Raw genomic sequence first — 16,691 nt, forward strand, 5'->3', positions numbered from 1 at the left:
TTTTGAGTGGAGAGAAACGACAAATCAAAGGAGAAGGTACTGTGGCGCTAGGGAGGAAAAACTTGAAAAATGAATACAAAAGTTAAAGCAATAGATGTATTCCCGTAAAAGCTCGTCCAGCACAGGAAGTAAGTCTCATTACTGATCACTAAGCTACAACGTAACTGGACAGAATGTTTATTCTTGAGTTTCTAAATGTATTCTTCCAAAAGCTGTAAAAGGAGATGCTCATGCACCAAAGAAAAATAAATCTATTTATTGTCCATAACGTGAACGAATCTGGATGCTGCAGATTGTAGTATAAACACAACAAATCTAAACATATCCAAATTGCAGTTGCTATGGTTGTACAAACATAAGCCTCATGTACTTAAGATCAGGGAAGCTTAAATGATATTGAGGCCTGAGAAGGTTGCTCTATTTTGAGAAAAAGTGAAAAGTATAGGACGTGAACAAAATGCAACTACCTGCCCTGGATGTTACACACCACATCAATGAAGAAAAGAAGAAATATTCGCGCCTGGTATAAAATGATCACAGTTTTACAAAACCAGAATGAACTTTTACTGTCTTCTTGTTGACTATTGAACTATGGCAATTAGAGCTGTTCATTGCATTTCCACTGTTCGACTCTCCACTTATCACTTTTCCATACCATTGAAATACAATGCTTGTAATTTCCTTTGTAAGCTATATCCATACTATGCTTAACTTTCAAAAGAAACACATTAATAGTGCAGTTATTACCATTAATTACCTAGTACACGTAAAACTCAATTCCACAAATTCACGATTTTGGCGCTTAGAGACTTTTTTATTTGAAGTATTCCGTTGTGGCTCGGTGACTTGGTGCACTATCATCCAAAAAAATTGCATCGTTGTTTGGGAGTATAAAGTCCATGAATGGCTACAAATTGTCAATGATGGGTTCAGTTTGACAAGAGGACCCAATCCATTCCATGTAGACACAGCCCTCAACGTAACGGAGCCACCACTAGCTTGCACAGTGGCTTATTGACAACTTGCGTCCGCAGCTCCTTGGGACTGTGCCACACCAGAGCCCCACCATAATCTCTTACCAACATACGGACTCACATGACCAGGTCATGGTTTTCCCGTCGTCTAGGGTGCAACCGATGCAGTCACGAGTTCAAGAGAGGGGCTGGAAGCTACGTCGTGTTGTTCGCAAAAGCACCCGCGTCGATCGTCTGCTGCCATAGCCCATTAACGGCACATTTCGCGCACTCTCCTAACGGATACTTTCGTCATACATCCCACATTGATTTGTGCGGTTATTTCAGGCAGTGCTGCTTGTTTGTTAGCACTGATAACTGTATGCAAGCGTTGCCGCTCTCGGTCGTTAAGTGAATGCCGTTGATCACTGCGTTGCCGTGGTGAGAGGTATGGCCTGAAATTGGGTATTCTCGGCTCATTCTAGACTCTGTGGATCTGGGAATATTGTGTTTCCTAACGATTTCCGTAATGGAATGTCCTATGCGTCTAGCTCCAACTACAATTCCACGTTCAGGGTCTGTTAATTCCCGTCGTGCGGCCACAATGACGTCGGGAACCTTCTCACATGAATTACGTAATTACAAATGACAGTACTGCCAATACACTATTACTTAATACCTTCTGTAGGCGATAATACCGCCATCTGTATAAGTGCATATCGCTATCCCATGACTTAGTCGCCTAAGTGTGCGTTTCAGTTTCCTTAACAAATACAACGGTACTGAGATTGCATCATTCTCGGGCGTGTTTTATTAAGGAATGTGTTAGTTAACTGGTAAACACGAACGGGAATGAAACACATAGTGTATGTTTGAGTGTGTATGTCTCTTAGAGGGTATTAGAAAATAGGTGCGGCTGTATCTGAGTGAAAATGGAACAGAATGGGAACAAGGAGTAGAGAGAGTAAGAGGAGAAAGTAGCAGTGAATTAAGGAAGAAATGCGAAAGAGAGAGAGAGAGAGAGAGAGAGAGAGAGAGAGAGAGAAAGGTGAGAAACAGGGAGGGATAGAGAGAGAGAGGGGAAGAATGCGAGAGAGAGAGGGGGAGAGAGAGAGAGAGAAAGGTGAGAAACAGGGAGGGATAGAGAGAGAGGGGGGGGAGGGAGAGAGACAGAGAAATAGAATACGAGAGAGAGGGAGGGTAGAGTTAGGGAGGAGGGAAGCCGTGTGTGTGCGCAAGGCTGGTGCCTGCAGGCGCCGGCAGTTGTCAATCATGGAAGGCCTTCCGGGTGCCGGCGTGGCTGCTGCAACTCATCTCCGGTGCTACAAAACTCGATATCAGCACTAAGGATAATACCTGCCACACGCTGCCTCTGAATTTATTACGTCTGCCTCGCCCTGGCGTCAGGTACACGTGCAGGCGATCGCGGCTTAGGCAGATGCCCCCCTCCACAGAAACACAGACACTGTGGGCGCAGTTGAAGTTGATTGTTGGTCCACCCACGACTATGTAATACGCCCCGGAATACACATTGTAGAACAGTATACAGCATAGCTGTATCATTGGGGGCGAATCAATTTAAGTAGCATCTGATTTCCTAAATGCATAAAAACGTAATTGGTCAAAAATCGTGAAATGACTGCGATCTTTTACTCATGACAAAATGTCATGAAATAGGAGTGGTAATGAAGTCCCTAATGACTGCGTTATGTAAACCGATTGCCGTTTACCGTACCCTCAATTCCGAGGGTTCATAGTACCTATATCTTGTGTGCTCCATACAATCCAATGGGCGCTTTCCCCCTTTAGCGATCAAGAATGAAGGCCATCAGACTGCAGTAACCGCTACACCGTATAATGCTTCCACGTCCGTCCCTGAACGTCATACTGGAGCGGGACTTGGGAAAAGAAGTCTAATGTTCACTGTCACATGCCTCGTTAGAGGTTCAGGTAGTGCGATAGCCGGCGAAACGGCATTCTTGTCACCTGCCCAACTCTCTGAAACAGTCCTCCACACCTCTCCTCCACTGTTGAGTCAACAATGAATGAATGCTATACCGACCGTGCTAGATGGGGATCATCCCGCGATGTGGTCATTTTGAATGGTCCAATCATATAAGATAGAGCTCTAATGGGTCCCCGCTTTGATCAGCTATCTACACTATTTGCAGACGAATGGAAAAACTAGTAGAAGCTGACCTCGGGGAAGATCAGTTTGGATTCCGTAGAAATACTGGAACACGTGAGGCAATATTAACCTTACGACTTATCTTAGAAGAAAGATTAAGGAAAGGCAAACCTACGTTTCTAGGATTTGTAGACTTAGAGAAAGCTTTTGACAGTGTTAATTGGAATACTCTCTTTCAAATTCTAAAGGTGGCAGGGGTAAAATACAGGGAGCGGAAGGCTATTTACAATTTGTACAGAAACCAGATGGCAGTTATAAGAGTCGACGGACATGAAAGAGAAGCAGTGGTTGCGAAGGGAGTAAGACAGGGTTGTACCCTCTCCCCGCTGTTATTCAATCTGTATATTGAGCAAGCAGTAAAGGAAACAAAAGAAAAATTCGGAGTAGGTATTAAAATCCATGGAGAAGAAATAAAAACTTTGAGGTTCGCCGATGACACTGTAATTCTGTCAGAGACAGCAAAGGACTTGGAAGAGCAGTTGAACGGAATGGATGGTGTCTTGAAGGGAGGATATAAGATGAAGATCCACAAAAGCAAAACGAGGATAATGGAAGGTAGTCGAATTAAGTCGGGTGATGTTGAGGGTATTAGATTAGGAAATGAGACACTTAAAGTAGTAAAGGAGTTTTGCTATTTGGGGAGCAAAATAACTGATGATGGTCGAAGTAGAGAGGATATAAAATGTAGACTGGCAATGGCAAGGAAAGCGTTTCTGAAGAAGAGAAATTTGTTAACATCGAGTATAGATTTAAGTGTCAGGAAGTCATTTCTGAAAGTATTTGTATGGAGTGTAGCCATGTATGGAAGTGAAATAGAGACGGTAAATAGTTTGCACAAGAAGAGAATAGAAGCTTTCGAAATGTGGTGCTACAGAAGAATGCTGAAGATTAGATGGGTAGATCACATAACTAATGAGGAAGTATTGAATAGGATTGGGGAGAAGAGAAGTTTGTGGCACAACTTGACCAGAAGAAGGGATCGGTTGGTAGGACATGTTCTGAGGCATCAAGGGATCACCAATTTAGTATTGGAGGGTAGCGTGGAGGGTCAAAATCGTAGGGGGAGACCAAGAGATGAAAACACTAAGCAGATTCAGAAGGATGTAGGTTGCAGTAGGTACTGGGAGATGAAGAAGCTTGCACAGGATAGAGTAGCATGGAGAGCTGCATCAAACCAGTCTCAGGACTGAAGACCACAACAACAACAACATCACTTTTTACCTGTAATCTGTTCTGTGCATCATCCAAATACAATGATCAGCCAGAACATTATGACCGTAGACCTATTATATGCATGAACGTAGCCGCGCGGTCAGAGGCGTCTTGTCACTGTCCGCGTAGTTCCCCCCCCCCCCCCCCCTACCCCCGTCGGATGTTCGAGTCCTCCCTCGGGCATGGGTGTGTGTGTTGACCATAGCATAAGTTAGTTTAAGTTAGGTTAAGTAGTGTGTAAGCATAGGGACCGGTGACCTAAGCAGTTTGGTCCCATAATATCTTACCACAAATTTACAATTTACGATATGAACCCATCAAGGGGATTGCAGCGTCACCTGGCGAGGAAGAACTGCTAATCAGACACACGCACGGTGCATGTAGTATCTGTGCGCGGGGAGTCCGTGTGTAGAATGGAGAAGGTGCGATCTATTTGAATTTGACCGAGGGCAGATACTGATGCTCCGGAATCTGCTCGACTTGTCGGGTGGTCGAGGAGTGCTGTGGCGAGTGTCTTCAACACGTGACGAAACCAAGGTGAAACCACGTCCAGAAGTAGTGGGGTTGGGCGGCCACCCGTCATTACAGATGTCGGACATCGTAGGCCGGGCAGGCTGGTAAAATAGGACAGGCGGCGAACTGTGGCGTAGCTCACAAACTTTAATGCCAGGCAGAGTACAAGTGTGTCTGAATACACAGTGCATCGTAGACTCCTAACAATGGGTTTCCGCAGCTGACGACCCAAGCATGTGCCAGTATTAACACCATGACATTGGCATCTACGACTGAAATGGGCACGTACCCATCTGCACTCGACGTTGGCAGTGACAGAGCGTTGAGCGTTGCACAGTCTGATCAATATCTTCTTCATCCTGCCGATGGGAGGGCGTGAATCCGTCGTCTTCCGGGGGAGCAACAACTTTACACATGTACTGCGGAACGGAGACAAGCTGGCGACGGTTCCATTATGCTTTGGGGAACATTCACGTGGGAATCCATCGGTCCAATGGAGCTCGTTAAAGGCATCATGACGGTCAAGAAGTGTTGTACACTGGTTACAGACCACGTACAGCTCTTGCCATCGATCATGTTTCCAGAGAGCAGCGGCATTTTTCCAAACATAATGCGCCATATCACAAGGCCAGGGGTGTGATAGAGCGGCTCGAGGAACACAGTGGCGAGTTACAATTGATGTGCTGGCCCCGCAATTCTCCAGGTCTGAACATAATCGAACACAACTGGCATGTGATTGAACGAGGCCTCAGATCTCGTCTCCCCGTCCCCGGAATTTACGGGAATTAGTTGATATTTATGTACAGATGTGGTGCCAATTCCCTCCAGCGACCAATCAAGGTCTCATATCGTTCATGCCACGACGCGTCGCCGCTGTTATCCATGTCAAAGGTAGACAAACCGTCTATTACGTAGGTGATCATAATGTCCTGGCTGGTCAGCGTATGAGTTCATTTTTGGCTTTTTTTGGATGTTAAAACTTCCAAGAAGTTTGTGGCGCTGTTTAATGACCTTCTGCAGATTGTGGTTATTGAGAAGAGTCCTTCTTTTACGATGATAGTCAAAGGATCAGATTATTGTCGTAATTGAGACACTGAATTGGTATCTGAAATGACTTCTATGTCGGTCCCGTTCTGGGAACACTGATTTGAGGTTTTCGCGTTAACTCTTAATCACTGTAGGCTAATTCCTGATTGGTCCATTAAATAAGAAACGGTATATCCTTCTCGTACCCTTTTCAAACTGTGACATTTGCCTTCAATGAAATCGGTGTCGGTGGGACAGATTTTCTTTCTTTCGTTAAGGAGGTTTCCTGTGAAACATTCGTCCGACCGATAACAGTACCCATGCCCGTACCAGGTCAACGACGGATAAAGAAATGTATTACATTACATTTTCGTAATCAGTATGACGAGGAACTTGTGCAAGATTTGACATTTATGGAGACACATCATGGACGTCCGATAAGCACCATGCAAGGTCTGGAGATGAAACCGTTATCATGTATAATGTGGCGGTTCAGAAGAATGTTAAAAGTTAACTGGAAAAGTAAATGAAACGGTAAAACATTTCATAAGAGAAACCATTCAGACAAAATTAACAAAACATTCTGACGAACATTAAAGGAGTAAAAGTATACGGTAGTCCTAAAATTTGAAGAAATGAAACAGATTATCAGGAATAAAAAAAGAAAAAAGAATTTAGGGTAGATTATCTAAGAATCTGAGTGTAGAATGATGTGCTGAGGAGAAAAAATTACCACAAAACAGGAAACGATGATGAACAACAGTCGAAAGACTTTCTGCTTTATCAAATAATCGTTCTTACTAACGTTCATTTCAGCTGCGTGTGGGAAACAGGTGGCGAAAATTGTAATTGGTACACAACGAACTCTCCACCATTCACAATACCACGGCTTTACTTGCTCACAATTTCACTTACACAGTGAAGCTAGTAGCCTAATGTTAAATTCCATACACCAGAAAAGCTGTATAAAATTCCAATGATATGTTTCCTTATTTTTTCATCGCACTATGCACTGATAGATTCATCCTAACTATCATAGACTGGACTGTAGTTCAATAAAATGTTGACGTATTCTTTGAAAATGAAATAATTTCCAAGGGTGGGTCATCACAGCTCTCGTTAATATAACAAAACCTGTCAATTTTATATGCCTGTGACCAGCCCTTAATAAAATGACTACTGACATCGTAAGTTCCAAATTTTAAGCTATTAACCAGAATTACGTCAAATCTTCTGTGCTATTTACTTATTCATTTAGTGTAAACTTGTACGTAGAATCGTATTCAAAGAAAGTTTCTGGCAGCTGATAGAGACTTTGAATAACGGCACTACGATTGATTGACAAAATTTATTTTATAAATAATGTGCACATCATCATTTCAGCCTTCGAATTAGATTGTGAATAATTTTATTAGTAATGAGTCTTCTTCTGTAACAATATCATGTCTCAAGGTGGCGTATTGCTAATAAAAATGTTCTTAACCTACGCCCTCACGAAACGCGTATTTGTAACATAATCATAGTTAACTGTCGAAACGAAAAATTCCTAACATCCAGCAAACAGGTTTAGCTTCTAAACCCACGTAAGCCTGAAATTGCAGTAGGCTTCTACTGGCATAAAATGTATGACTCACAGTCATCAGAGATAAGCTGAATTATGTAATCATTTTATCTATAATTTTGTGCTAGTTGGCACATACTAGTGGCAGAACCCAACTTTCTTGACTAGATGCGTTTGGAATCGTTTTTCTCCTATCAGTCTGCTAATGTTTCTAGAATGAAATCTCAGTGTGCTAATGCTTTGAAGAACACAGTGTTCCATTACTCATATTGTCGGAAGAGACATAATGTTCGTTGATAGAATTATATCCATTGTAACGCAACCACATTTATTTGTCAGCTCTGGACTACTGATGTAGCTGTGTGTGTGTGTGAGTGTGTGTGTGTGTGTGTGTATGTGTGCGCGCATGTATGTGTGTGTGTGTGTGTCTGTGTGTGTGTGTGTGTGTGTGTCGACAATATTGTTGAACCGACTGATTCAGACTTGTGGGATAGAAAACCAGAGATGCAATGCATGGTACTTATACAAGAGAGGTAGTTGTAAAGGAGGAGAAGGAGGATAGATGGTCCATGAAAGAAAGATAGAGCATCCGTGCTTGTCTTTGTGAGCGTGTATGAAAGAGTTGTATGTGTCCAAGGTATACTTGTCCATTTACTCTGCGAGCAACGCACAGGGGCCTCTGCGCTGCGCCTCACGTTGAAGTCGATGTTGGTGCGCACGGGCCTGTGGAAGAGCGGCTGCGGCGGCCGGTAGTTGTTGCCCAGCGGCGCGTTGGGCTGGTGCCCGTCCCCCTGCATCAGCCGCCGGAGCCCGTGCAGCTGCAACAACAACCAACAACAAGCATTCAGCAGGCAGCAGTCACTAGCCAGTGGGAGGGTGGTCTCATTAGCGAGCATTGTTGCCCGGCCCCCTGCATCAGCCACCAGAGCCCACGCTACCTGTGGCTGTACAGGTATGAGCAGCCCTTGCAGGCTCGCCTTCACACATTCCTTTTAAATATTTTGTGACTAAAGCCTTCTGACCTGTTATTTATTTTACACTTGACATGTAAGTACTGTCCCTGTCTTGTATTGTTGGTCAGCACTTACACTTTTTATATAAAAAATTTCTTCCCATAAATTTGTAATTTTGTTATAGACCACTTTAAATGTCTAAATTCAGATGAAGGCGCTCTTAGAAGTGTTGAAACCTGGTTAATAAGACTAAAAAGTTGTGACCGAGAGCTCATTTGTTTCAGTTTTAATTTATAAACGATCACTGAACCAAGCAGCCCTGTTCAAAACTTTGCAACGAAACATCATCTATATGAGCTTTCGGAGCGAAGGCCCACTCCTGTACCCTTGATGACTGGGCGACACAAAGCTTTAGGTCTCGCCTGGGCCCGTCGACATCGACATTGGACTGTTGATGGCTGGAAACATATTGCCTCGTCGGATGAGTAACGTTTCAAATTGTATCAAGCGGATAGACGTGTATGAGTGTGGAGACAACCCTTGAACCCATGGACCCTGTACGTCAGCAGTGGCTGTTCAAGCTGGTGGAGGCTCTGTAATGGTGTGGGGCGTAAGTATTTGGAGTGATATGGGACCCCTGATACGTCTACGTACGACAGGTTACACGTACGTAAGCATCCTGTCTGATCACCTGCATGCATTTATATTCATTTTGCATTCCGATGGACTTGACCAATTCCAGCAGGACAGTGCTACAGAGTGGCTCTAGGAACTCTCTTCTGACATTAAACACTTCCGCTGGCCACCAAACTTCCCAGGATGGACACTATTGAACATATATGGGATGCCGTGAAACGTGCTGTTCAGAAGAGATATCCACCCGCTCGTACTCTTAGGGATTTATGGTCAGCCCTGCAGGATTCATAGTGTCAATTCCTTCCAGCACTACTTCAGACACCAGTCGAGTCCATGCCACGTCGTGTTACCGCACTTCTGCGTGCTCGCTGGGGCCCTACACGATATTAGGCAGGTGTACCAGTTTCTTTGGCTCTTCAGTGTAGAATGTAATCCTCAGCCATCCTGGGTCACTGGAAGCGAATACATTTGCTGATGCTACTGCTATACCAGTTGTTTTGGCTCTTCAGTGTATATCTATCAACATTTTTTTTTTCATTCAGTTACTTTCAGAGTGTTATATGATGTGTTTTCTGTAGAGATGATTTGTGATTGATTTCTTACGTGCACATTTCGTATCTGTGCATAAGATGCAATTTTAGATGTCAGGCACTTGGAAATCATCACCTGCTTACTATAGTAAAAGCACCTTTTCTTAAACGGATTGGTACTATTTGTGAGAGCCGCAATGAAATTTATTATACGCGTTGACGACACAATAAACCGTCAAAACTTACTTTACACTAATAAGTTTTATACACTCCTGGAAATGGAAAAAAGAACACATTGACACCGGTGTGTCAGACCCACCATACTTGCTCCGGACACTGCGAGAGGGCTGTACAAGCAATGATCACACGCACGGCACAGCGGACACACCAGGAACCGCGGTGTTGGCCGTCGAATGGCGCTAGCTGCGCAGCATTTGTGCACCGCCGCCGTCAGTGTCAGCCAGTTTACCGTGGCATACGGAGCTCCATCGCAGTCTTTAACACTGGTAGCATGCCGCGACAGCGTGGACGTCAACCGTATGTGCAGTTGACGGACTTTGAGCGAGGGCGTATAGTGGGCATGCGGGAGGCCGGGTGGACGTACCGCCGAATTGCTCAACACGTGGGGCGTGAGGTCTCCACAGTACATCGATGTTGTCGCCAGTGGTCGACGGAAGGTGCACGTGCCCGTCGACCTGGGATCGGACCGCAGCGACGCACGGATGCACGCCAAGACCGTAGGATCCTACGCAGTGCCGTAGGGGACCGCACCGCCACTTCCCAGCAAATTAGGGACACTGTTGCTCCTGGGGTATCGGCGAGGACCATTCGCAACCGTCTCCATGAAGCTGGGCTACGGTCCCGCACACCGTTAGGCCGTCTTCCGCTCACGCCCCAACATCGTGCAGCCCGCCTCCAGTGGTGTCGCGACAGGCGTGAATGGAGGGACGAATGGAGACGTGTCGTCTTCAGCGATGAGAGTCGCTTCTGCCTTGGTGCCAGTGATGGTCGTATGCGTGTTTGGCGCCGTGCAGGTGAGCGCCACAATCAGGACTGCATACGACCGAGGCACACAGGGCCAACACCCGGCATCATGGTGTGGGGAGCGATCTCCTACACTGGCCGTACACCACTGGTGATCGTCGAGGGGACACTGAATAGTGCACGGTACATCCAAACCGTCATCGAACCCATCGTTCTACCATTCCTAGACCGGCAAGGGAACTTGCTGTTCCAACAGGACAATGCACGTCCGCATGTATCCCGTGCCACCCAACGTGCTCTAGAAGGTGTAAGTCAACTACCCTGGCCAGCAAGATCTCCGGATCTGTCCCCCATTGAGCATGTTTGGGACTGGATGAAGCGTCGTCTCACGCGGTCTGCACGTCCAGCAAGAACGCTGGTCCAACTGAGATGCCAGGTGGAAATGGCATGGCAAGCCGTTCCACAGGACTACATCCAGCATCTCTACGATCGTCTCCATGGGAGAATAGCAGCCTTCATTGCTGCGAAAGGTGGATATACACTGTACTAGTGCCGACATTGTGCATGCTCTGTTGCCTGTGTCTATGTGCCTGTGGTTTTGTCAGTGTGATCATGTCATGTATCTGACCCCAGGAATGTGTCAATAAAGTTTCCCCTTCCTGGGACAATGAATTCACGGTGTTCTTATTTCAATTTCCAGGAGTGTATTTGATAATGGTGCACGGGTTGTTGCCAGAATATAACTAAAATACTTTGTATTCGAAACGGACTTTGTATTCGAAACGGAAATAAACTTTCATATACCCAAGAGTATTGCAGCAATTACAGGCCAGTGCCGACGTCACCATTTCAGATGTTATTGATTGGGTTTGTCTGTGCTATCTTTTTGTGTACAGATACTGTACATTTGAACTGGCAGAAATATATAGTTGGGCGTATCAGGCAGCAGATTTCGTCAGCTTTGCTCTTACCGTCATCGTTAGCTACAGAAACAAAGAGATCAAGGCTTTGACATATATTACCCATTCCCGCTGATATAACTTTTATCGTAAGGTTTTCAGTGGTAATCTATCGTATGGTTTCACAAGAGCGAGTAGTGGGTGTAATATATAGCATTCAGTCACATCCGTATTGTAAACATAGTTTCGAGGCCTTGGATATTTTCATGAAACATCCAATCCTTTAAATACTCGAATTCACGTGTATAAAACAGTTTCAAAGATTTCATGACTTTGCAAATTAGTCAGTGTGCTAAATTTTTGCCTTTAAGCAAATGAACGAGAAAAAGTTTAGAAGAGATTTGAAACTCTGTTTAAAGTATATTAGAAGTCGCTAAATTCTTTCAGTATGGTAGATCAGGTGAATATAGACTGTGGCCTTTGCCTTCCATTTTAAGCAAAAGCAGTCTTTATGACGTCATATGTACTGAACTCTGTGTCATACCATCATAGAACTTTCAGGTACATTCAGTGGTATACGTAGATACTGCCTGCAAAGAGTGTGCGAATAGAGATAATAGTGAAAAACAAGAATAAATTTAAAAGGTCAAACTCGATTTTGAAGTTTTATTTCGCGTAATTTTAAGAAAAAGTTAGTTTTTCACGCACCAGCATGATAATTCATCATATTTATTTATCTATGCGTAGTGCAGTAATATAATATTGCAGGCACAGTCAGTGATACCGTCTGCAAATTGAGCATATTACTGGTAGTAAAGAAGCGATAAGTCAAAACATTATGCATGGTGCTGCAATTTTACTGCATGAACAACGGGAAAAGTTTTGGTTGTCGCTAAGTGCTTTCATTCTCAAAAACTTTGTCAATGAAGTGCAGACACACAGTTACTGTCTTATTGTGTTAAGCTTTTAACGTGAGATTATACTTCTTAGTGAGGACTTATCACAGCATTTTAAATTTTATATTCGCTCAGTAATTAGTTGTGTTAAGCATTTAAAATCGAATTTTCTCTGTACCTGCTTTGCAACTGGTGCCGGCTTCCGGGTCTCAGGATAGAGATTTAATAGTATAGATACTGATACTACGCACTGGCTAGTGTTTCAAAGGGCCAAACGAAAGTTGATCAATAACAGACAGCCAACAAATATCGGCTTTTCGTAGCTTTTCTAAGACATGCGCTTAGTTGCTTGCATAAGTAAATTACCAAAGTAATTTTAACGCAGCATCTGATTCTTATATAATTTGCAAACCTGTCAGCCATTTTCGCGAAGATATATGGTCAGTTATTATTGCCATTAGTCAATGTAGTTTTCCTTATTGACTGTGTTTTTTTTTTTCTTTACACTGGACATATACAAAGGCTCTGGCTTAAACCACCATAAGAATAACGTTAAAAATGAGACACAATATCTTGGTAGATTCCCACGTACGACCTAGTGTTAACATTTTGTCACATCACCTAGGGAAATAAAAACAAAAACGAACTGAAAATAAATGCAAACACGACCAAAAATAATGGTGAGAGCTAAACCGGACAAACATGTGAGGGCAAATATTAAGATGAGAAAGACAATCGTAATTGATGAATGCTACGAACAACCGAATACAATTCTAGTAAGTGACTGGGAAATAATAGAGTATATTCAATATTAAAAGAAGAATTTCAAGGCACGTCGATAGCCAGAATGTAGAGAAGAAAAACAAATCTAATTATACGCCTTATTGAATGTAGCAGCTTCACAAAATAGATGAGAAAGAAAAATCCTGAGAATAAAATCAAGCGGCAGACAAGAAAATATGTATGACTACGTATTATCTGTGGGCACTTCTGATGCAAATGTACCCAAGCTGTAAAAATGGAAAGAAACTCAGAAGAATTTCTACATGACCAAGGTGTTGCCTTTAGTGTCTGTTGATGGTAATAACTGTGGCGTCATATAATGATCTTATGTTATTTATTAACAAAAGTTCACTTTGTAAGACTAAGAACAATATTAAAAAATTTCTAAAATTATAACAAAAACTACATTACTTTTTGACAGAATAATGGACTTTTCTAACGATTTAATGACATTAAAGATGATATAAGCGTTCCTAGACTCATGATGGTAAATGGGTAACTTCTAGTGGTGCACTGCAACTTCGGAATCATTTGACACCACCGACAACTAAGAAAGACGATACACATGAACATGTTCTATCATAGAGAACGAAATTTTTGTTTAACTAAACACAGGGTTATGTCCTGAATATATATTAATTGAAAGTACTGTAATCAGGAAACATTGTTGCTATTGCAGAATAGCACGAATGAAGATCTGCCTGAATACCCGCTGGTAGAATTTAGGGCTAGTTAGTGTGGCGTGAAAGCGAACTGTGAAGTGGCCAATCCACGTTTGTGAACGTAGAAGAGTCGAACAGCACGCAGTTGTCAGAGTTTTATTTTCGCTGGCTGTGATCTTGAAATTGCACATGACACGACAAAAGGGCGACGTTTCAGCAACGTCATTGAGCTCGTGCACTTAAAAAGAAAAAAAAAAGCATTTAAATGTCGGTTCGCCTACTGGACACAGCTCCGGAAATTCTTTCAGCCGAACAATCGTCAGAGCAACAGTGCGTGTAACACTCAGAAAACAACGGGCGCGGAATTGCACGCGCGGCCTACTGGCGCTGTCGAGTGCTGGCGCCAGGAATAATTTATTCTTCCGGCGCGCATTGTGACAACAAAAAGGCGTAATTGTGATCAGATATAATCCGGACGCCACCCGCATAACTTTTGATATTCTCATTCCATTTCACGGCATTGCGCTAATTTTTCGGCAATATCGGTGCGGGCAATAAAACTCTAGCAGCGGCTGGCCGGGCATATTGATTCGGCAGTGCGCGGGTGTCCGGGTTTGCAATGGGATCCGTGGGAGGTGGCGCCAGTGTAGGCCTGGTGCGGTGCCGCGGTGGGCCGCGCCGGGTGCTGTGCTGGTGCCAGTGGTGGTGGCGCTGCCGCCGGTGGCGGTGGTTTGGGGTGCTAGTGGTGCTTCCGGCCGGCGGCGGGCTGGCGCCAGTCACGTCTGCCCGACAAATGGCCGTGGGACGCGCTGCACGCTGAACGGCGGGGCGGCGCGAGGCAGCCGCAATCACTGGCGACAGCCGACCGCCAGCGATTACGGCCGCAAATCTCCCCGCCCTGCGTCCACTTTTTATTTCCTCGGAACGACAGCGTCGCCGGGCCACTAATGGCGACTGTCCATTTCTCCGACCCCTAAATACCGGAGGCAGCGTCGGTATCTGTGCGTGAGGTCTGGCAAGGCTGACCGCAAACGGCACTGATCTTACTCTGGCCAATAACTGACCACTGTCGTAACTATTAGTTGACAAGCATACTGCACAAATACACTACTGGCCATTAAAATTGCTACACCAAGAAGAAGTGCAGATGATAAACGGGTATTCATTGGACAAATATATTATAGAATATATTATAGAATCCTGGGCATTGAGTCAAACAGAGCTTGGATGCCGTGTAGAGGTACATCTGCCCATGCAACTTCAACACGATACCACAGTTCATCAAGAATAGTGACTGGCGTATTGTGACGAGCCAGTTGCTCGGCCACCATTGACCAGCCGTTTTCAATTGGTGAGAGATCTGGAGAATGTGCTGGCCAGGGCAGCAGTCGAACATTTTCTGTACCCAGAAAGGCCCGTACAGGACATGCAACATGCGGTCGTTCATTATCCTGCTAAAATGTAGAGTTATGCAGGGATCGAGTGAAGGGTAGAGCCACGGGTCGTAACACATCTGAAATGTAACGTCCACTGTTCAAAGTGCCGTCAATGCGAACAAGAGGTGACCGAGACGTGTAACCTATGGCACCCCATACCATCATGCCGGATGATACGCCAGTATGGCAATGACGAATACACGCTTCCAATGTGCGTTCACTGCGATGTCGCCAAACACGGATGCGACCATCATGATGCTCTAAACAGAACCAGGATTCATCCGAAGAAATGACGTTTTGCCCTTCGCGCAACCAGGTTCGTCGCTGAATATACTAACACAGGAGCCCCTGTCTGTGATGCAGCGTCAAGGGTAACCGCAGCCATGGTCTCCGAGCTGATAGTCCATGCTGCTGCAAACGTCGTCCAACTGTTCGTGCAGATGGTTGTTGTCTTGCAAACGTCCCCATCTGTTGACTCAGGGATCGTGACGTGGTTGCACGATCCGCTACAGACATGCGGATAAGATGCCTGTCATCTCGACTGCTAGTGATACGAGGCCGTTGGGATCCAGCACGGCGTTTCGTATTACCCCCCTGAACCCACCGATTCCATATTCTGCTAACAGCCATTGGATCTCGACCAACGCGAGCAGCAATGTCTCGATACGATAAACCGCAATGGCGATAGGCTACAATCCGACCTTTATCAAAGTCGGAAACGTGATGGTACGCATTTCTCCTCCTTACACGAGTCATCACAACAACGTTTCACCAGGCAACGGCGGTCAACTGTTGTTTGTGTATGAGAAATCGGTTGGAAACTTTCCTCATGTCAGCTCCTTGTAGGTGTCGCCACCGGCGCCAGCCTTATATGAATGCTCTGAAAAGCTTATCATTTGCATATCACAGCATGTTCTGCCTGTCGGTTAAATTTCGCGTCTGTAGCACGTCATGTTCGTGGTGTAGCAATTTTAATGGCCAGTAGTGTACTTTGTCATCCCCAGGAGATATCACAGTAGTACCCTGTAAGAGCACGTCTAACTTTGATAATGGCTCCATTTCGACGATGAAGAAATCTTCCATCTCTCATTTACTTTTGGCAGTTGTGGAGGGTCTAGCGCAGTTTTTGTTAGGGACGAGGTAAAAGTATTGATACTTCATGCTATGGAGTACTTTCAACTCAATACTGTCACAGTTTTGTTCAATGTTTTCCAATCGATATTTCTACTCATATCATTATTTCCAGCAGGTATCTTATTAAGTATTTCTAGTTATGATTTACAGAGGGCCAAGGAGAGACACCTCTGGATGAAGTCAGGATAGCTGTTGGGTACCTTTGAAGCGTCAACGACTCTAGGAAAATATTATTAGGATTCAGTCCTTTATTCTCACTGTTTGCAAGACGTCGTTCTTCCGCATCTGCCACAGCTGTCTCTCAATAAACTGTGTGTTGGATTTT

At 44.5% G+C, this 16,691-nt stretch overlaps 1 protein-coding gene across 1 annotated transcript in view; it reads right to left on the minus strand.

Moving 5' to 3' along the window:
* LOC126176459 (carbonic anhydrase-related protein 10) overlaps window positions 1-16,691 on the minus strand; it is a 1,153,190-nt gene that overhangs the window by 72,822 nt on the left and 1,063,677 nt on the right. The window contains exon 8 of the mRNA XM_049923616.1: window positions 8,125-8,271. Coding sequence (XP_049779573.1) covers window positions 8,125-8,271 — 147 coding nt within the window. The remainder of the gene's footprint in view (window positions 1-8,124; window positions 8,272-16,691) is intronic.

This window comes from Schistocerca cancellata, chromosome 3 (assembly GCF_023864275.1).
Source record: "Schistocerca cancellata isolate TAMUIC-IGC-003103 chromosome 3, iqSchCanc2.1, whole genome shotgun sequence".
In the NCBI taxonomy this organism is placed as follows: domain Eukaryota; kingdom Metazoa; phylum Arthropoda; class Insecta; order Orthoptera; family Acrididae; genus Schistocerca; species Schistocerca cancellata.